The 23736-nt window shown below is 37.1% G+C and overlaps 1 protein-coding gene across 1 annotated transcript in view; it reads right to left on the minus strand.

The window, feature by feature from the left end:
- Positions 1 to 967: 967 nt before the first annotated feature.
- Positions 968 to 23736, minus strand: part of SELENOT (selenoprotein T) — a 28610-nt gene continuing 5841 nt past the window's right edge. The window contains exons 2-6 of the mRNA XM_061418959.1: positions 7611 to 7721; positions 6860 to 6986; positions 4594 to 4681; positions 2260 to 2413; positions 968 to 1711 (exon numbers count right to left, since the gene is read on the minus strand). Of these exons, the coding sequence (XP_061274943.1) occupies positions 2289 to 2413; positions 4594 to 4681; positions 6860 to 6986; positions 7611 to 7721 (451 nt within the window). The 3' untranslated portion in view covers positions 968 to 1711; positions 2260 to 2288. The remainder of the gene's footprint in view (positions 1712 to 2259; positions 2414 to 4593; positions 4682 to 6859; positions 6987 to 7610; positions 7722 to 23736) is intronic.

Genomic DNA, 23736 nt, shown 5'->3' on the forward strand with positions numbered 1-23736 from the left:
GGAAGTTCTAAATGTCAAAAGGCTAACCATCACTAGTGGAATGTCTGGTGCTGAAGAAAGACCCTGCACAAACTCAACAGTGTGTTCAACTTGTAAGAGGGAAAAAGTCTGGGCTGGTACAAACCAAGTTAACAGGGCTTTAAACCCTAGTCAAAGACAGCGAAATGTTATTACACCTGAGTAATAACCTCCAAGTAACCTCTAGCTTAAATTATATTGACTCTTGCCACAGTGTGATCTTAGGTTAACAGTTCTGCAGCCTTAATTAAAAGGATAAGGCATTTAATCAATTTTCTGTCATGAATTATTAGGCTAACTTCTGTTCAGCTAGGGACTGCAGTGTGTTCTACCTTGAGGCTGTCGCAATCATGATAACCAGACATACATTTTAACAAATATTCACTGACAAATGAATTATAACATTGTGCAAAGTGTTTGGTGGACTCAATATTGAAACATCTCATAACTTTTCCATAAATCCCTTTTCTTCCACTAACAAAACTGGACCTACCACTTCTATTCCTACATGGAAGCTGAAGTATGGTATGACTGTAGCTATATGACTAGTTTTCTACTTTATGGCCCTATTTCTGCTAAATTATAGTCTTTATCAATTTAAATTAAAAAAAAAAAACAAAAAACCTATCTTTTTAGAACTCTGGAAAGACATTAAATTCACCAAATAAAAAAACTTCAATTTTGTTCTTCAAATATAATACAATTCTGATATATGATGTCAAGTTAAATTATTAGACAAGTGATCTCCATGTACCTAACATTAATGTTGTAAAGAGGTTTAACTAAACTTTCTTTAGTGAAGCAAGTTTCAATTATCCTAACAATGGTGAGTGACCTATTACTAATGTGTGAATCTAAAGTGTGTCGCCTAGGAAATTATCAGTGAGTCAAAGGACAAAAATTTAGGTAGACAATTGTTAAATATAATGTTAATAGGTACGCTGGGCAATGAACTTGAACTTTTTATTTAACTTTATATCTGTTTAGTTTTTTATTGAGTTAAGTATAAAGGCCCAGTTAATCAACTCATTAAATTGGTCAAGGCAGAACACTTGAACTACATAACAGGATTTAAAAAGCAGTTGGTCTTTTAGTAGTTCTCTGGTAATCACACACGCACACACACACACATACACAATTGGTAGAGTACTCTGGATATAGGATTTCCCCCCCATAATCTTATATAATATGCTGTTCACAATCTGCAGTATTTTGAAAACTATATAAATTGGACACGACCAAATTAGAGATGTCTGATAAACTCTTATAAAGTATTTGGGAACTTCAGCTCTAGTCCCCAAAAGATCAATTTTAAACTATAAAAAAGGAAAATTTATATAAAATCACAACAGATTTAACAGAAATCTTTGAAAAAAAAATAAAATTGTAACGCAATTTTCTACTTTTGAAAATATGACCAAGAAAAAAAAAGTACAAGGAGTATGTCTGCATTTTTTAAAACTATTAACTGAGTGGATCTGGGGAACAAAAAAAGCTATACAGTATTATTGCACTCCACGAATGTGCAGAATTCCAAAATGTGCCAGCACTGAAAAACTGCCTTGCATTGAGGTTTTCCAAGAGGTACAACGAGCCTGCCAAGAAAGCATCTGGTCTGTACTAACAGCTTGCTGTCTTCAGTACAGGCCTTCATAATGTCAGTCACGCTGCTCTTGCAAAAATCCCTTAATGTCTGAAAGATACAAAGAAAAAAAAAAGAGAATTTTATTTTAAAAATTCACTCTTATAAAATTAACTTGCTGATCAGAAAAGAACTGAAAACAGCTCTGCTAAACAAAATTAACTTTCACCCCTCCATGTTCATGCACATTTGCTTCTAAATTTTCTATCGTGATCATGTGAAAAGAAATTGCATAGTCCTAAGAACTAGTTATTTGACGGTAAAGAGAGGGTTTATATGTACAATACAGGTATAGTACATGAATTATAGTCATTAGGAGTTCATAGTCAAAAAAATGCTATTACCTGGCCCAGTTATTAAGCTTTAAACATAAAACTAATAGCAAAACCTTACTTTATGGTCCAAACTCTCTTGGACACTTATAAGTTTTAATGAAAAAGACATTCATTTGTTAAATCTTAAGTTGGAAACTCAACTGACAATAAACGTAATATCTATTATTATATATGTATATCTAGTATACTAATATATATGTAATATCTTACCGATTCATGAGAATTAACTGATACCTATAGTTATTGCATTTTTAAACTACTTACAAAAGAGTTTTCAGTGCTGATAGTTGGGGCTATGATCGATGGTGTGGGATTGAATCCATATGCACGTTGAGCTTCATTTCATTGTCAAGAATTTGAACCAGCTGTTGCATGGATGGAAGGTGACCAGATTCCAACTTAGACCACACAGGTACATCTACAAAAATAAATGGTACCGCCCTCTCCAAATTAAAGATGATTCTATAATAGACATTCATTCTACAAATATGTACTGTACTCTATGCACACAGCTGGAGACAGAATTAAGCTTTTTGCTTTTATGAAATTTACATTCTAGTAGAGGAAATATAAAAAGAACTATACAAATAGCTACAAAGTTACCCTTGTACACTAAAAATTAAAACCAGAAGATGCTAAAAGAGGGATATATGAGGCTGGGAAGGAGCCTTTGTACTTACTGTTATTAAAACAGAGATACTATTAAAATTGAGAGATATTATTATTAAACATAAAAGCTAAAATATAGAAGAATGGTACAAAGGAGGCTGGAGAGGTAAGCAGGGATTACATCAGGGATCAAAAAACTATAAAGGGTGAGAGAGCAAGCATGTTTAGTTCAAGAAGATATACAGTCTGTCCCAGCTACTTAAGATCCATTATAGCCCCAAAGCAGTACCAGGCAACAGATAAATGAATGGGCATGGCTGTGTTCCAATAAAACTTTATTTACAAAGCAGGAAGCAGAAGATATGGTACACAGGGCCATGGTTTGTCCGTGCCTATGTTACATCATGCACGGCCTTTTGTCCATGTTAAATGTTCTGGTCTTTATCTTGAGAACAAAATAAAGCCATTTAATAAATTTGAGGCAGTGAAGCAACAAGATGAAAGGTGCATTTAAAAAAATCTTCTTTTAAATAACTCAACTGTTTGGAGCAGGTGTCAGCAAATTTTTCTGTATAAAGTCAGACAGTAAATATTTTAGACTTTACAAACCAAGAGGCAAAATCAAGGATATTATATAGGTACTTATATAAATTTTTCATTGATGAAACACAAGACTCTAGGTATGAGTACTGAAATTTGAATTTCATATAATTTCTATGTCACAAAATATTCTTTTGATTATTTATCCATTAAAAAATGTAAAAAGAAATTCTCTAGTGGTACAGTGGTTAGGATTTAGCATTATCACTGCAAAGGCCTGGATTCAATCCCTGATCAGGGAACTAAGACCCTGCAAACCACATTAAAAAAAACAACAAAATCACATAAAAAAAAGTAAGCCCAAAAAACCCCAACAAAACCACATAAAAAAAACCAAGCCAAAAAAACCCAACAAAACGTAAGCACCACCTAGCAACAATGAATGGACCTAGAGATTATCAAACTAAGTGAAGCAAGCCAGACAAAGACAAATATATGATATCACTTATATGTGGAATCTTAAAAAAAAAAAAAAAAAGATACAAATGAGCTTATTCACAAAACACAAAGACTCACAGACACAGAAAACAAACTTATGGCTACAAAAAAGGAAAAGGATTAGGGAGAAGGATAACTTAGGAGGCTGGGATTAACATATATATGTTGCTTCCCATAAAATAAATAAATAAGGACCTACTATATAGCACAGGAAAATGTACTCAATATTAATAACCCATAAGGGAAAAGAATCCAAAAAAGAATATATATATACATAGAGAGAGAGGAATCACTGTACTGTATATTTGAAAACTACATGCCATCGTAAATCAACTATACTTCAATAAAAAAAAAAACTTTTAATAAAAATAAGTAAATAAATTTTAAAACTGTAAAAGCCATTGTTAGCTCATAGGCCATACTATACTTGCCAACCTCTGGTTCAGACAATATGTTAAAGGGTAACAAGATAAATGTGGCTTGGATTAGGGTGGCTAGCAAAGAAGATAAACAGAAGCTGATCTTTGAAAATTGTAAAAAGTAGAATTGAGAAAAATTGGTAATCCATTAGATATGGAGAGCAAGTGATGTTATCCTAGGTTTCTGACATGAGCAACTGGGTAGAATGATAACGATGCCATTAAATAAGTGAGAAATGCCAGGAAAGGAGCAAATGGAGTATAAAAGAACTGCAGGAAGCTGAGGCAATCAACCATTTGGGAGTAAGCAATGTTTAGGATTCCTGGCTACATACAGAACATAGAAGAGCAGTCTAGAACTCTCCAGACTATACATTCAAGGGTCATCACACAGATGTTATTCTAAAGCCATGGGAGTAGCTGAGGACCATACAAGGATATAATTTAGCATAGTATGAAAAACAGAAAAGCCTAATGCTTAGTATAAATCATTTAAAATTTATTACAAAATGCAAACTGAATCAGAACCTACCATTCAAAGTTATCTCAAATGCACCTGTTGACATACACTGGTTTTCAATCATGTTGCTCAAGAAGAATACCATCATACATGCATAGACCTAAAAGAAAATACAATAAAACACAACAGGCTAAGTCAGTCTCAAATCAAAACAACATGACAAGTAAACTTTTAAATACAGTCTCATTTTTATTTGGTAACTGTTCTTTTTAAATCTACCTGAAGATTATATACAACTACTCCCTTTCCATATATTCAGATAATGTACACAGCAAACTGCAATACTAATTTGCAGCTCTATATATTCTGAAGAATCTATATATGTTATTCCTAATGTAAAGATAAAATTTCTGGGGACGTCCCTGGTGGTCCAGTGGTTAAGACTCCACACTCCCACTTCAGGGGGCATGGGTTTGATCCCTGGTTGGGAAACTAAGATTCCACATGTGGCCAAAAAATTGAAAAAAAAAAAAAAAGATAAAATTTCTAAAAATCTCATAATAGCCTTAATAAGTTAAACATAAGAACACCAGCTTAAGATGGATTCATTTTAGCATTTTTATGATCTAATGTATGAATTCCCAGGAGACTAGTGATGCAATCATCAGCAATTCCATGTATTCAATACAACCCGTCCATGTTCCAAATAAGTCATGTGAAGTCAAACTGGAAAAAAGTAGGTTAGAAAGCACTAGCATATTAAGTTACATTCATTCACTTTCTGAAGGCAAATCCATACCCTCCCAAGAAATTAAAAGCTCCTGCTGGACAGAAAGGTTTTAATTTAACAAAATCACCCAATCAAAAGTAGGATGTAGTAAGGATGTCAATTCACAGCAAGCTGCTTCAGAAAAATAAATTAAAATGCCTACAGCAGATGAGAAGGAGCTTTCCCCTAGTCCCACTTGAGCTAGCTGGGCTCTGATTTCATAGAAGTTATCCAGGCATTTAGGGACAAAGTTTGCTTTCATGAGAACAATACACAAGGAAGTGTCACGAAAGCTACAGCTTTCAGGTATTCTCTTCCACAGTAGATAAACAATGTGTTAAGTCTATACAAGTAAACTGCACTAAAGATAATGTAGAATCAACAGAATTAACAAACATAGCACAAAACATTGTCATAAGTACTCTTAATCCTACGTAAAAAAACATTTTGTTAATAAGAGTAAATACACATCTCAATTAGAAGTAGCACCTGAGGATGTTTATGTTAAGAAGTCTTGCCTGCTACTGGAAATTAAGTGATTCTGTAAGAAAAAGAACAGCTTTGTTATGAGCTGGCTAAAGGTTGTCTCAGCACAGAACTAATGGATAAGACAGAGAACTCCAAAAGACAGTAATTCTTAGAAGGAAATCTAAGCAATATCATTCAAGAGAGAAACAAAATTAGTCCTATTTCTCATAGAAGAAAGGTAGACCCTGCAGAAAAATGATTTTAAGTAAAACAGATGAGAGCTCTAGAAAACAGTACGCTGCAACAAGACCCTACAAAGAAGAAAGCAGCACAAGATCCTTACGTATATTTATACTGATTTTTTCCAGTTAATTTGCTTTAGATTCCTCATGGACAGAAACGTCGAAGAACAAATAATAAAAACAGAGAGTTGGATAAGAGTAAATTGGTGGAAATCTCATTTTTAATGTGAATAAACCTATTAATACTCATTGCTGCTACTGCTAAGTCGCTTCAGTTGTGTCCAACTCTGTGCGACCCCATAGACAGCAGCCCACTAGGCTCCTCTGTCCCTGGGATTCTCCAGGCAAGAATACTGGAGTGGGTTGCCATTTCCTTCTCCAATGCATGAAAGTGAAAAGTGAAAGTGAAATCGCTCAGTCGTGCCCGACTCTTAGCGACCCCATGGACTGCAGCCCACCAGGCTCCTCCGTCCATGGGATTTTCCAGGCAAGAGTACTGGAGTGGGTCGCCATTGATAAAAGGCCTACATTGTGTATACACTGTTTTGCTGTATGACCTGGCCCAAGTTATACAATCAAAATCAGGTATGAAATTATTTTGTGCCCAGGTTCTACTAAAGTAACACTTCTCTATCTTTCAAACAATAAAACATAAGACCTAATCATTCTTAATATATAAATATGGAGACTATAGCCAAAGGAAGTTAAGTGCTTTGCCAAGAGGGAAAAAAAAACCAAACTGGTTCAAGTTGAAATAGCACATGTAAATGGCAAAAAGTACTTAAAAAAAGAAAAACCCACTAGACTATTTCATTAACAACCTAAAAACCTAAAGGTATCAAACCTATTATATACATACCTTATTTTCTTGGCCCCACTGCCAGATGCTAGGAGCTTGCATGCCAAAGAAAGCAAAAGGATCCTTGCCAACAATTATTAAGCCTATTAATACTAGCTTGAAGACTGACAGGAAAGATGCTATGTGTCTATCAAAAGAAAAGAAATAAATTAATCAGAAGCTGCAATTTCTCATCTATTTCAAAATTTCATAAGTCAAGTCTATATGTATAGACAACACTAAATCTAAAAATTGCTAAATATACCAGGAAAAAGCTAGTAACTAATTTTTTTCTCTTCAGGAAGTTCTTGTTGTTTATCCATTTTAAATATAGCAGTGTGTACCTGTCCATCCCAAACTCCCGTAACTAAATTTTACTGTGCAGCATAAAACAAAAATGTTTAAGATCCTGGAATCAATCAAAACTTAATTTATAAAATTATATATAGCACTGATCGGTAAAGATACTATTATTTTAACAGTACACAACTTTGTACCATTGACTTGATTTATTGCCACAATAAAAATTAAGAAAACACATCTTTAGAAGGGTTGCCATCTCTGAAATGATCTTCTTTTCCTTCTTACAGAAAAATTCTTTGGTATTTGGCTCAAATAAACTTGCTATTTACAAAACTGTTCTCTGTAAAGTATAACCAACTAAGAAATTATAATAACAAAGGATAGTTAATTCAACCAATTCATAAAAGTTTATTGACAAATGAGAAAAAAATTCATTTAAAAACTCCTTAATAAGCCAACATTTACTTACCTATATATTGGTTGAGGGAGGTAATTCTCTCCTTCTATGCGGATGTCAGGGTACCGCTGGCTAATAACCCGCATGTACTCCTCAAACACCCGCCTGTAACCTCAGGAAACACTGCAAAAAATAAAAGTGTTTTCATTAAGTGGTTTAGAATATGACTAGATTTATTTTGTAGTTACAGGACTTCCTTGGTGACTTAGTGGTAAAAAAAAAAAAAAAATCTGCCTGCCAATGCAGGAGACACAGATTAGATCCCTGGGTCAGGAAGATCCCCTGGAGAAGCCAATGGCAATCCACTCCAGTATTCTTGCCTGGAAAATCCCGTGGACAGAGGAGCCTGGCAGGCTACAGTCCATGGGATCACAAAAGAGTCAGATATGACTTACTGACTAAACAACAACATTTTGTAATTATATAAAACTTAAAAATTATTACCAAGATTAAAAATCTTTCTCAAAACAGTCATATATTAGTAATGACTGACGGTGTATAAATGGACTTTTCTCACAAATGAGTTATCTTACCTTCAAGTAAATCCTTCTATTAGAACATTAATCTTTACAGATGTGGGTTATTGTTGAAGAAGCAAATGCCTATTTACAGAAGTCACCATATCCTCAACTTCCAAATACCGTTTTTCTGTTTTTTTGTTTATCAACTGTATAAACAATGAAATGAAAACAACTCATTTATCTGAATTAGAGACATTCAAAATCTGGACACAGGGGACTTTCCTGGTGGTCCAGTGGTTAAGAATCCGCCTGCCAATACAGGGGACATGGGTCTGATCCTTAGTCCAGGAAGATTCCACGTACCACACAGCAAGTAAGTCCATGCACCGCAACTATGGAGCTCTAGAGCCCATGCCCTGCAGCAAGAGAAGCTACCACAACGAGGCCCATGAACAGCAATGAAGAGTGGTCCTCCCTTGCCGTAACTAGAGAAAGCATGTGCACAGAAATGAAGACCCAGTGAAGCCAATAATAAATAAATATAATTTTTTAAAAAGTCTGGGCACAGGAATCTTAAAAAAATGCTAAGGCGTTAGACACAACATATTGTTTCTTATTCCAACTCTACCCTTAATTGCCTGCTCAATCACAATAAAAGAAACTTTAAAATTTCTTAGATCCCTTCTGACTCTCTACTTTACAAATAAAAACAGACTGAGAAGATACTTTTCAGCAATGACAGTAATCCATGTCATTACTCCAGAAATTAAGTCAACAGCATCCAATCATCTCCATTAAAATCTCTGAATAACTAAACTGTGGATCTATATGTTGCTCCAGGAAGAAAAGGAAGATATGCCACCAGAATGCATATACAGGGGGACAAAAGTGCATTGAAAACTTACTAGTAAGACACTGACTAAATAAACTGAAGACACAAATAAATGAAAACATTTCATGTCCATGGATTAGAAAAATTTAAATTGTTAAAATGTCCATACTTTCCAAAGCAATTTATAGATTTAATGCAATGCCTAACAAAACTCCAATGACATTTTTCACAGAAATAGAACAAACAATTCTAGTACTTGTATAAAACCAGAAAAGACCCCAAGTAGCCAAAGAAATCTTTAGAAAGAAGAATAAAGCTGGAGGCACCATGCTTCCTTACTTCAAACTATGTTACAAAGCTACAGTATGTATGGCAGGTGTATAAAGGCACAGAGATCAAGGAGACAGAATCCAGAAATAAACCCACACATACATATGCTCAAGTAATTTATAACACAGGAGCCAGGAATATAAAATGGGAAAAGGATAGTCTCTTTAATAAATGGTGTTGGGAAAAGTGGACATGCAAAGAATGAAAGGAGACCACTGTCTTACATCATACACAAAAATCAACTCAAAACGGAAGTTGAACAGAAGATCTGAAATCATTAAACTCCTAGAAGAAAACACAGGGCTAAGCTCTTTGACACTGGTCTTCATGATGAATTTTTTGAACTTGACATCAAAAGCAAAAATTAGTAAGTGGAGCTACAACAAACTAAAAAGCTTCTGCACAGCAAAGAAACCCATCAATAAACAAAATGAAAGGGCAATCTACAGAATGGGACAAAATACTTGCATATATAACTTCCAATAAGGGGTTAATATCCAAAATATATAAGAAATTCATATAATTCAATAGCCAAAAAATCAATAATCCACTTCAAAAATGGGCAACAGGGGAATTCTCTAGTGATCCAGTGGTTAGAACTCAGTGATCTCACTGTGGGAGACTGGGTTCAATCCCTGGTCCAGAAACTAAGATCCTACAAGCTGCAATGTGGCCAAAAAAAGAAGAAAACATGGGCAAAGGAACCTGAATAGACATTTTTCCAAAAAAGACATAAATATGGCCCAGGAACACTTGAAAAAATGCTCAACATCATTAATCAACAGGGAAATGCAAATCAAAACCACAATGAGTTATCACCTCATACCTGTTAGGATGTCTATCATCAAAAATACAATATAAAGCAATGAAGGTTCCACTTGGTAGGAAGAAATAGTATCAGTAATTGATAGCAGGACGAAACCTGAGATGCAAGCTTTGTCAATCATACAATCATCCAGGAAAAAAAAAAAAATCAACCACCACCATCACCAGCCCAAACTGCTGCTGCTACTAAGTCACTTCAGTCGTGTCCGACTCTGTGCAACCCCATAGACAGCAGCCAACCAGGCTCCCCCGTCCCTGGGATTCTCCAGGCAAGAACACTGGAGTGGGTTGCCATTTCCTTCTCCAATGCGTGAAAGTGAAAAGTGAAAGTGAAGTCGCTCAGTCATGTCTGACTCTGTGACCCCATGGACTGTAACCTACCAGGCTCCTCCATCCAAGGGATTTTCCAGGCAAGAGTACTGGAGTGGGTTGCCATTGCCTTCTCCGCACCAGCCCAAACTAAAAGCATCAAATTTATATCTGACAGGGAGAATAAGTCCAAATGTTAGTAGATCTCAATATAAGAAAACTCACTAAAAAAAAAAAGAGAAATTCACCACTCTTTCTTTACAAACAATACTTCTTCTACACTGAGAATGAAAATTTCACAAAAGATAAGTACGAAATTTTTGCAAAAGGAGACATGTCTCTATTAACTAAACAAAAGAACTTAAGACTCTCCAGATACTTTATGTTTACGAATAAACATTTACTTTATCCAACATTTTATCATTACTATTGTTAGATTCACCAAGTATTGGTCTTTTTGCCACAACTGCTTTCTATATAAGAGAATTTTAATGTTGCTTTTGTTTTGAAGATATTACAAAAATAATGTAAAGCACTTATGTGCTTTACATTACCTTTTTATACTGCGCATGGGGTTCAAACCAGTCAATGTGGGAATCAAACCAGACAATCCTAAAGAAAATCAACCCTCAGTATTCATTGGAAGGGCTGATGCGAAAGCTGAAGCTCCAATACTTTGGCCACCTGATACGAAGAGCCAAATCATTGGAAAAGACCATGATGCTGGGAAAGATTGAAGGCAAAAGGCAAAGAGGGCAGCAGATGAGATGTTAGATAGCATCACCAACTCAACGGACATGAATTGGAGCAAACTCCAGGAGATAGTGAAGGACAGAGAAACCTGATCACAAAGAATCAGACATGACTGAGTGACTGAACAGCAACAACTTACACACCTAACTACCTTGAAACCAAGAAATGCCACATAATTTCAATGCCTAAGTTTGCATCAGTATTTACAATGGAGTTGATGATCTAAAATGATAATATGTAACTTTTAATGCAGTATTTGAGAGCTGGAGACTTGAGCTGAAATTTCCTTTTTTATAGACAAAGAGGAAAAACTGAATCCCAGAGAGATCAAGTGACTTCAGATATGGTCCCCCTTAGTCAGGGCTGAGACTGGAACACAGACTTTATGATTTCAGATCCTAGGCCCTTTCCATTAAACCTCAACAAGACAGTTAGATGATGTAAGAGCTAACTTTTCCTGTGTCCACAAATCTCTGCTACTTTAAGGCTACAATCAAGTATCCATAAAGTAGCAGAGAACTCTTGAGGTTCTTCTGATGAAGATACAGATTCTCCCTCTGGGAGAACTAAGCCTGTGGGTCCCACAATCCTCGTCTTTGCTCCAGGAGTTCCAACCCTTCTTCAAGGGAAGCCCCAAGAGGCCCAGCTAGAGAGGAATGTCTAAGTACAGGCAACACACAGGTTAGATTCCTCCCTGGCTACTGTGCTCAGAAATCAGTTCTCCTGGTCCCAACCCCTCAGTTAAATCTCAGATCTTTGTATCAAACTCCACACCATATTCTTGAATCAACCCATAATCTTGACATCTAAAAAGGACTTTAAATCTGTAACTTTCTTCAAATTTCCAGTTATAAAATGAATAAGTCAAGGGGATGTATAATGTACAACATGGTTGACTATAAACTAATAATACTGTATTTCATATATGAATGTAGCTCTTGAAATCAAGTTTTCATCACGGAAAAAAACCCCAACAATGTAACTATGTGCATAATGACAGATGTTAACTGGACTTATTGTGTGATTATTTTGCAATATATACAAATATCAAGTCACTACACTGTACACCTGAAACTGTTATATCTCAAAACAAACAACTGTATATTTATTTCTGAAAAATGAAGCAATTTACAAGACTGACAACATATTCTTAGACAAGTTTTCTCATACATAAGTAAACATTCCTCCCTATATTTGCCTTCAGATGTGTGAAGAAAAAACAAGTAACTTTTTTCCTATATAATGATTTCCCCAAAATGTTAAAATTGTTTTGAAATAGCAATCATTATTGCTGACAGATGTTTTCCAAAATAAAACATATCTAGTGTTTATCGAGGTATGAAAGATGTTAAATTAAAGGCACACATGGTAAGGAATCAGTAATCATTTCACATCCACCACTACACCCAGCTCTTTCGACTTTTCCACTCTTTCTGGGTCAGTGAGTAAAACTATATAACTCATAGAATACCTTCAACAAAATAAGTATGTGAACATACTAAAAACATGTTGTAGCTGCTGCCTATTCCTTCGGCCCCTGAACCAAAGTTCTTAAGAAGTAAATTAATCCACCTGCAGTGCAGGAAGGGAATATTAATCCACCTGCAGTGCAGGAAGCACAGGAGACAAAGGTTTGATTCCTAGGTTGGGAAGATCCCCTGGAGAAGGAAATGACAACCCACTCCAGTATTCTTGCCTGGAAAATCCCATGGACAGAGGAGCCCGGAAGACTACAATCCATGGGGTCGTAAAAGAGTTGGACACGACTTAGCAACTAAACATATAATCACTTTGAAATCTCTTCCTTGTGATACAAAAATACCTTACAATAAGAAGCAACTTTTGCAACTGCTAAATTTAAAATATTTCACATAGTACTTCTCAAAGATTAATTTTGTAAAAGAAAGAACCTGCATACAAACTAGATGATCCTTTCTGTAATAAACAGAAAGGAAATTTAGGAATGGTCATGCTCCAGGCAAGAACACTGGAGTGGGTTGCCATTTCCTTCTCCAAAGCATGAAAGTGAAAAGTGAAAGTGAAGTCTCTGGGTCGTGTCCGACTCTTCGCAACCCCATAGACTGCAGCCTACCAGGCTCCTCCGTCCTTGGGATTTTCCAGGCAAGAGTACTGGAGTCGGGTGCCAGGGACGGGGGAGCCTGGTGGGCTGCCATCTATGGGGTCGCACAGAGTCAGACACGACTGAAGCGACTTAGCAGCAGCAGCAGCAGCATGCTGTTTCAAATACATTCTGTGCTTTTTTCAGTCCATCGTGTTTCAGTCTAATTCATGGTACCAATCATCCCACTTTTCCTTTTCTATACCAACATCTGCCCGTAACTGTAGTCAAATGCCTGCTTACATCAAAACCTACCCCTCCTATTTCCTTACTAAAGGAAAACAGGGCAAAATCTCAGCTATTTGTTGTTATAAAATAAAACCTTGTGAGTTCTTTCTCTTTTTTGCATCTCTTGAACTTACCACCCTCCCCCTCTTTTATTCAGAATAATCTCCCCTCCAATCATCAACTACCCACACATAGGATTGGCTCCTGTTTCTACAATAAAACTCAACTTCCTCCCAGTATCTGATGTTCCAGAAATGCAAACCTGTCCCAGGAAGACCTGAGTGCCCTCTCTAAAAATGAAGAACCAGGATTTTAAAAAGTAACTATCAGGACTTCCCTAGTGGTTCAGTGGCTGAGAATCTGTGCTCCCAACGCAGGGGGGCCCAGGTTTGACCCCTGCTCAGGGAACTAAATGCCACTAGCTAAGAGTTCACATGCACCAATGAAGACTGAAGACCCAAAACAGCCAAATAAATAAAAAATATTTTTTTAAAAGGGAACTCTCTCCAGACAGGTGAACATTTAATCAGAGCTGTTGTGGGTAGAGAGGGGTAATCTTTTAAAAGGACTAGGGAGAGGAGATAAATCAATCTTCAAAGAGAAAAAAAATAAAATCTTTTACTGAGAAAAGTACAAGTGTGAGCCAGGGGAAGCGTGAACAAAGTCCCCTCAGACGGTTCAGTCTTACATTTAGCTCCATCCTGAGGCATGAGCCAGGGGAAGCGTGAACAAAGTCCCCTCAGACGGTTCAGTCTTACATTTAGCTCCATCCTGAGGCACAGTGGCTTTCCTGCCTTTGGATTCTGTACTCTTCTTTTAGTCATTTTAAATGGATTTCCAACTATGTTGTTTAAACCAGTTTAAATTAGGTTTCTCTTCTTGCATTCTAGGAATTCCAACTAATATTTCCCCTGTGCTGAACCCAGAAAATCAGGAAGGTATTTGGTAAATACCACGTCTTATAACTATCAACAGCACTGACCAGTCCAACAGTTCACTGATCATTGAAAACTGCATTTTTAGATGTAATCTTTATTTCTCCTTGTTCTGTTTAGTAGACAAACTAGTAATAGACATTTGTCTAGTGCATCCCCTGCTATGCTCTAAGTGCTTTAAGCAATGAAATCTGAACAAGGGGTTCTATAAACCATATAAGAAACAAGATATTTGGGGTGAATAGACAAACCTGATAAATGCTTTTTAAGAAAAACTACAAACAAGAATGCTTACACAGTGTTCATAGCAGCACTATTTATAATAGAGAAGACATGAAAGCAACCTAAATGTCCACTGACAGATGAATGGATAAAGAAAATGTAGTACCTGTATACAATGGAATATTACTCAACCAGGAAAAAGAATAAAACAATTTCATTTGCAGCAACATGAATGTACCCAGTAATTATCATACTAAGTGAAGTTAACTCAGACAAAGACAAGTATATGATACCACTTACAGGAAGAATCTAAAAAAAGATGCAAATTAATGATGCAAAAAACAAAAGTAAGACTCACAGACATACAAAACAAACCTATGGCTACCAAAGACAAAAAGCAGGAGAGAGATAAATTAGGAATTTGAGATTAACAGATAAACACTACTATGTATAAAACAGATAAAACAACAAGGACTTACTGTATAGTACAGGGAATTATATTCATTATCTTGTAATACCTCTAATGGAAAAGAATCTAAAAAAAAATTGAACCACTATGCTGTACACCCAAAATACTATAAATTAACTACACTGTATTTCAATTAAAAAAGAGTGCATACACACTCTGACTGAAGATCAAAATAGAGACCAGAATTTGCTCAGCATTTTTAAAAGTTGCAAAACTTTTAAACAGGTATGAGCTTACCAGGTTTTAAGAACGGTATTATATGAAACCAAATGATATCCATTCCACTTGCCTAACTCTCAGAACACTGCAATGGCCACCACAGTAAAAACACCTAGGATTACAAAATACACCTAACAAAGCTTCTAAGATTCCAGGTTTCTTGAGTTTATTCCAAAGATTTGACAAACATAAAATTCAATAAAAGATCTGTTTTTATTCTCTCTAGTCTTTGTGTCTTATTCTTGAGGTGACTAGTTTCTAGTTTCCCTATACCTTTGGCATAACATTTCAGGAAATCTTTTGCTGCAGACTATTCCATAAAGAACTAATAAATTGTATAAGTTCCTCAGCTCTTTGTGGGGAAGGGATTTTATCTCTTTAATCTGGAAAGCATTTCTCATCAACAGATTTATAAGATATATAGCCATTCAGTAAAAGGGATTAGATGAAAGCATTCAATAAATGGCAACTCACCTGCATTTTGCAAGAATTTTTGTCTCAACTTAAAATATTTCACATAATTTCATGCTTTTATTCTTTTCAATACATTGTTTTAAACTGAGGTATAATTCACATGCCATAAAGTTCATCCTCAATGCATTTTTATAAGTTGTCAGAATGATTAGGAAAAAAACAACACTGTGTTCTATGCTAATTCATTGGCCAAACTAGAGATGTCTCCAGGCTGCTTTACTGCTTTCCTGTTACTCCTATGCTTTTACCAGCATGCTGTAGACTGATTTCAGATATTAGAATCAGATCAGATCAGATCAGATCAGTCGCTCAGTTGTGTCCGATTCTTTTCGACCCCATGAATCGCAGCACGCCAGGCCTCCCTGTCCATCACCAACTCCCGGAGTTCACTCAGACTCACGTCCATCGAGTCAGTGATGCCATCCAGCCATCTCATCCTCTGTCGTCCCCTTCTCCTGCCCCCAATCCCTCCCAGCATCAGAGTCTTTTCCAATGAGTCAACTCTTCCCATGAGGTGGCCAAAGTACTGGAGTTTCAGCTTTAGCACCATTCCTTCCAAAGAAATCCCAGGGCTGATCTCCTTTAGAATGGACTGGCTGGATCTCCTTGCAGTCCAAGGGACTCTCAAGAGTCTTCTCCAACACCACGGTTCAAAAGCATCAATTCTTCGGCGCTCAGCCTTCTTCACAGTCCAACTCTCACATCCATACATGACCACAGGAAAAGCCAGAGCCTTGACTAGACGAACCTTTGTTGGCAAAGTAATGTCTCTGCTTTTGAATATGCTATCTAGGTTGGTCATAACTTTCCTTCCAAGGAGTAAGCGTCTTTTAATTTCATGGCTGCAGTCACCATCTGTAGTGATTTTGGAGCCCAGAAAAATAAAGTCTGACACTGTTTCCACTGTTTCCCCATCTATTTACCATAAGGCCAGGAACCTTAGAAAGAAAACCACAAACAGGAACCTTAGAAAGAAAACCACCAACAGGATAAGTAGTAGGGGTATCTCAGAAATGAGAGCAGCAGAAAGATGACAGACAATAACACAATGAATTTTGGAAGGTTAGCCCCACCCGTAAAGATGGCAGCCAGGTAAAAAAGGTTACTGAGTATGGAGTACATTCAAAACTGATGTTTTACATGTATCACATTCTACGCCTAAAAGCTACCAAACTGAAGTAGAGGCCAACCAGGTAAAAATCCAACTGAAAGGAACAATATTAGCACTGCTCAACACTCCAGTTAGAAATTTTTAAATGGGGGTCAGGGGGAGAAGACAGATTATGTCATGACCTGAGTGGCCTACCACGGGATTGTATTCATTTTTTCGATAAATATTGCCTGATGGCAGGTACTGTTTTAGGTTCTAGATATTCAGCAGCAAGCAAAATAGACAAAGATCTATGCTGTTGTGATGCTGGCAACATTCTAATGAAGAAAAGAGAGTAAGCTGGTAACAGTCTAATGGAGAGGATACAATTCATCAATTGATAATATCTGAAGCTGTTTTCCTTGTCTTGCTTGAGAAACAGGAATGAAAAAAATGAAACACCTGAGGGACTATGCAAAAACTGTCACAACTTCAGAGTAGAAACAGCAAAAAAAAAAAAAAAAAGATTCAAAATAAAAGCCTACATCCAAAAACATTCTGCAAGAAGAAAAAAAGAATGATAAAAAGAGATAAGGAAGGACTGTAAGAAACCGTGAAACCAAAAAGCAGAAGAAAAATATATATATATTTGAGGCCCTAAAAGAAGTAAACTGATGGGTGAAAAACTGAATCAGTAATAGGTGAATAATACACAAAAATTACAGATCTGAGTAGTATCATCAATAGAGGGGGTTTATTGATAAACCAGGTCTCTTTCCTATAGAAAACACCCTGAGAGACCACAGAATATTTACAACAATTGATCACAATTGGTCACAAAGAAAGCCCAATAAGTATGTGGATGAAGAATGTCATCAGCTATCTCAGTCAGCAAAGCATGCTGCAACCATTAAGCCATCAGCCACAGAAGACACCCCCAGCTGCGCGCCCTGAGGGGATTAGGGACGGAGAAAAACAGGATACTGGACCTAGACAGTTAAAGTACATATCAAAGAAATTTCAGTAAGCCCAGACTCTTGCAACTTCCCACATATAGAAAAGCGCTAAATTCATTAACCTGAGAGGTTTTTCTTTCGTTCATTCTTTCATTTCTTCCAGTAATCTGACACTCTGATAACCAATTTTTTTTTTTCCTGCAAAAACTCCTGGTTCCTCCCCTACCTCTTCGTAATAGTCCCTTGTTGATGAGAGGCTGTCTCCAAGGGCTAAGTCCTCAGTACGTCCATGGAATAAAACATGACAGCAAATGTCACGTTCTCTGATTACAGAGAAATAAACTAGAGAATTCTAAAAAACCCAACCCACTGTAAGATCTTCTAGTAAGAGAATTACCTAGTTTAACTATGTCAAAATTTTAAATGTGATACCCATTAATGTAACCATAATATTTTACTTATATGGATTTAGTTTATGGAAATGATTGGACAAGTACACTAGATAACTGACAGTCACCTTAACAAAGTAATTTTATGAAAAATTAGGACCAACATAGGACTTCTCTGGTGGACCGGTGGTTAAGAATCCACTTGCCAATGCAGGGGACACAGGTTCAATTCCTGGTCTAAGAAGATTCCAAAGCCCAGGCACCACAACTACTGAAGCCCACGTGCCCTAGAGCCCATGCTCCGCAACAAGAGAAGCCACTGCAACCAGAAGCCTGTGCACCGAAACTAGAGAAAGCCTGTGGCAGCAATGAAGACCCAGTACAGCCAAAAATAAATACATTCTAAAATAAGAATAATTAGGTCAAACATAAATGTTAAACAAAAGACTGAGTAGCTTAAATAAATTAAAGAATAGCTGTGGACTTCCCTATAGCTCAGATGGTAAAGAATCTGCCTGCAATGCAGGAGATCCAGGTTTCATCCTTGGGTCAGGAAGATCCCCTGGAGAAGGAAATGGCAACCCACTCCAGTATTCTTGCCTGGAGAATTCCATGGACGGAGGGGCCTGGCTGGCTACAGTCCATAGGGTCACAAAGAGTCTGACACGACTACGTGAGTAACACAAAAAGAATACCTATCTTATGGAATACTATGCCTGTTGATACTCTTGCCTGGAAAATCCCATGGATGGAGGAGCCTGGTAGGCTGCAGTCCATGGGGTTGCTAAGAGTCGGACACGACTGAGAGACTTCACTTTCACTTTTCACTTTCCTGCATTGGAGAAGGAAATGGCAACCCACTCCAGTGTTCTTGCCTGGAGAATCCCAGGGACGGGGGAGCCTGGTGGTTGCCGTCTATGGGGTCACACAGAGTCGGACACGACTGAAGCGACTTAGTATAGCATAGCATGCCTGTTGATACAGAACAGTATTTACTGATATGAACAGATAAGTGATGGAGGGGAAGGCAAATTTCATAAAACCATAAAACTATGAACTATGAACTCATTAATATAAAATATAGCAGGTGTCTGTGAAGAGTCAGCTTGAAGGAAGATTCTTCAAAATGTTATCAAAGAGCTACAAGTGTTTTTCATTTTCTTCTATATACTTTCTTTTTTTATTATTTTTACAACAAACAAGTTATTTTCATAGTGAAACTGAGAAGGAACCTGTGGGGCTTCTGGGCACAGAAGCCTTTTTGTCCCTTGTTTCTTGTAGCCAAGACTCCAACCTCCAGGACACTCCCTGAGTTCCAAAGGGCACCAGTTCCAAAGCAAGCACTCTGGTGCTTGCTTATAAGGAAAGGAAACCACCCGAGGTGAGATTTAAGAGACCACAGAAGCTCAACAAGACCACCTGGAGCCCTGCACACACCCTAATCCTGTCAGCAACCCCATCCAGAACTACTGTATAAAACTCATGAAATCCCCCTGGGTTGGGACACAAAGCAGGAGTCTGCTCTGCCTTCCTTTGCCTGACAAACCAATAAAACTGATGTGTTCAGTTGCCAAGCTGTGTCTGACTCTATTTCGACCCCATGCACTCTAGCCCATCAGGCTCCTCTTCCATGGGATTTCCCACCAAGAATACTGGAGAAGGTTGCCATTTCCTTCTCCAGGGGGTCTTCCTGACCCAGGGATCAAACCCACATTTCCTATTTGGTAGGCAGATCCTTTTCTACTTCACCCAAAACTCTGTCTTTGAGATTCAATTCAGCAGCAGTGTACAGAGAAGCTAAGCTTTCAGCATCAACTGTCAGTAATCTATCTTAATTTTTTTAAAGGTGAAAGCCAGTAAGTAAAGCTTTCAAAGGTTTATTTACTGAAGTTACCATTATAACATTAACAAGAATACAAACAATAAATTACATAATGAGCACTTGATAAACGGCAGTAGCAGATATACTGTGCTGGGTGTTTTTAACAGATTATCTGACCCCAGCTCTCCGTATTTCCTGTGTACTCTGCCTGCATGCTGAGTCAGGCTTTATTTGCATGTGTTCTTCCTCTAGCTAGTAAAGCTCATCTTCTGTATCTCCTGATAGAGTTCCGCATACCCTTCAAGATTTCATTTCCTTCTCTGCAAAGCCTTCCAACCTCCTGAATAGGTAATCTTTCTTCCCTCTGGGTTTTTAAGACTTCTTTTAGAACACTCAGAACAGAATATTTGACTGTAATATTGTTTATATGTCTGTCTCTCCTACCAGACAACTGGTTTTTAAATGTTGCAGTTTAAAAAAAAAAATCATGTCTTCCTAAAAACTGAACAGAAAGAGAAAACAAGTGGTATGAAAAAGGGGGCATTAAAAACCAAGGATTTTGTTGAGGTTTGACAGAAAACAACAAAATTCTGTAAAGCAATTGTCCTTCAATCAAAAAACAAATTAAAAAAAACTAAGGGATTGATTATCAGTTCTTGCTAAAATCTACGTGGCCACGATTTCTGATCAATTTCAGGCTGCATCTCAATCAAGATAAAGTATTTGAAAACATGATTTTCCTTTTTGGAAAGCAGGGAATATCAATGAGATGAACTAGAGGACTCCAACTACACTCTTACATGACAAAGATGTAAAGGAGACATACATACATGCTTTCACTTTTTTCCTTTAAGTTTCTTAACAGTACTTAATAGAATATTAGAAGTAACAGTGTAGAGATTCCTTAAAAAACTGGAAATAGAACTGCCATACGACCCAGCAATCCCACTGCTGGGCATACACACCAAGGAAACCAGAATTGAAAGAGACACATGTACCCCAATGTTCATCACAGCACTGCTTACAATAGCCAGGACATGGAAGCAACCTAGATGTCTATTGGCAGATGAATGAATAAGCAAGTTGTGGTACATATAGATGCCCATCAGCAGATGAATGGATAAGGAAGTTGTGGTACATACACACAATGGAGTATTACTCAGCTACTAAAAAGAATGCATTTGAATCAGTTCTAATGTGGTGGATGAAACTGGAGCCTATTATACAAAGTGAAGTAAGTCAGAAAGAGAAACACCAATACAGTATATTAATGCATATATATGGAATTTAGAAAGATGGTAATGATGACCCTATATGTGAGACAGCAAAAGAGGCACAGATGTAAAGAACAGACTTTTGGACTCTGTGGGAGAAGGCGAGGGTGGGATGATTTGAGAGAATAGCATTGAAGTATATTATCACATGTGAAATAGATCGCCAGTCCAGGTTCGATGCACGAGACAGGGTGCTCAGGGCTGGTGCACTGGGATGACCCTGAGGGATGGGATGGGAGGGAGGTGGGAAGGGGGTTCAGGATGTGTTCAGGACACAGGTACACCCGTGGCTGATTCATGTCAATGTATGACAAAAACCACTACAGTATTGTAAAGTAATGAGCCTCCAATGAAAATAAATTAATTTTAAAAAATAAAAATAAATAAAAAAGAAGTAACTAGAATACAACCAACATCCTTATTGTATAGAAGAAAAAGTTGAGAGCTAAAGAGATATATAATTTCCCCTAAGTGATGCAGAAGATAAAAAGGCAGACCTTTTTAGACCTCCAAACTGCTGGTCCAGTAAATGCTCAGTTTCCCAGTAACTACACCATTCAAAATTTATGAGGTTTCTAAATGATATATTAAATTTGATTTTGGCTACCACTTACCTTAATGGCAAACTGTAAGGAAACAATGTTCTAATTTTCTGTAAGGAGATAAAATCTTAAAACCATTCATATTTTACTTACATTTAAATGCTTTGAACTAAAGTACTTCATTCATTATTAAGAAGAAACAACTATTATACGCACAGCATTCAGTTAGCTCCTGCTATTTATTTTCAAAATGGTCAAAACAAAATGATGACTAAATTCTATACAACTTTAAACATATACCACAGTGGCAGGTGCAACCGCTACCATTTTACTTCCCTCTGTAGCACTCTACCACTACTCTACTATCTGGATCAACTTCCTATTACTCCTTTATTTCACTGTTTCCAAGTAGTTCATTCTTCCCTTTCAGCATCTTTCTAAAAACCAAAATTTATCTCATAATCATTAGTGTGTCACAGTTTAAATGGCCATATTTTTTCCCTTCTGAGTGCTGCATAAAATAATGGTGTATCTTACAATCTATCATATCTTAGCTTTGGAGAAATATAATCCCTGCTATTTTAAGTTTTTAGTTTCAGTTACTGTGACTGTTTGGGAGAAGTGAAACTTTCTTTGTAGGATTTTGCCATGGCGACTCTGTTTTTAGTTTTAAAACTGAACAAACAAAACAAACTTGTGGTTACCAAAGGGGATGGGGAGGTGGTAAATTAAGAGTTTAGGATTAACATATATGTACCACTAAATATAAAACAGGTATAGCACAGGAAACTACACTCAATATCTTATAACAACCTATAATGGGGAAGAATCTGAAAAAGAAAATAAATATAATATATATATATATCTATCACTTTACTGTACACTTTAAACACAACATTGTAACCTAACACTTCAGTTAAAAAAAAAATTCAGGATTCCTCCCCTTTCATTCTCCCACTACACACACACAAATCTGCAAAAAACTATTATTTCCTTATACCATTTATCATTAGACATTGCTCCAGAACTGAGAAGCCACCTTTGACACCTCTCATTCCATGCCACCTCTCCAGCCCCTCAAATATATAATCACTAGGAACTAACTTAATCTCAGAAAGATCTCTTAGACCTGTCCCTTTACTTCTGCCACCACCTTTCTATTCCAAGCTCCACTTTCTCTTGCCTGGGCAATTTCAAGAGTCCCCCTAAATGGTCTCCCTGTATCTATTTTTTGTCCCCTGTAAGGGGCTTCCCTAGTAGCTCAGACGGTAAAGCATCCGCCTGCAATGCAGGAGACCCAGGTTCGATTCCTGGGTCAGGAAGATCCCCTGGAGAAGGAAACGGCAACCCACTCCAGTATTCTTGCCTGGAGAATCCCTGGACAGAGCAGCCTGGTAGGCTACAGTTCATGGGGTCTCAAAGAGTCAGATCTGACTGAGCGACTAACACACACAATGTCTTTCCCACAGTGATACCTACTGATTTTTCCTTAACATGGCCCTCCAGACCTTCCAAGGTCTGTGCCACCTTCTATCTAGTCTTTGAGGTCAGGAGCCTTGGCCTCAAGAAATTATGTTCTCTCCTATCATAAGGCCACCGAACATGTTATTGCTCAAAAGTGCTCTCTAAATATATTTTAACCTTCAAATCTCTGTTCAAAGTACATTTTCTCATGGAAACCTTCCCTGATCCTGTGACTAGGTCTCTCTCATACTACATTACTTTCCTATTGCAATTAACTTCCGTGAACTTCCTGATGTTCAAGTTGGTTTTAGAAAAGGCAGAGGAACCAGAGATCAAATTGTCAACATCCGCAGGATCATGGAAAAAGCAACAGAGTTCCAGAAAAACATCTATTTCTGCTTTATTGACTATGCCACAATAAACTG

This window comes from Bos javanicus, chromosome 1 (assembly GCF_032452875.1).
Source record: "Bos javanicus breed banteng chromosome 1, ARS-OSU_banteng_1.0, whole genome shotgun sequence".
In the NCBI taxonomy this organism is placed as follows: Eukaryota; Metazoa; Chordata; class Mammalia; order Artiodactyla; family Bovidae; genus Bos; species Bos javanicus.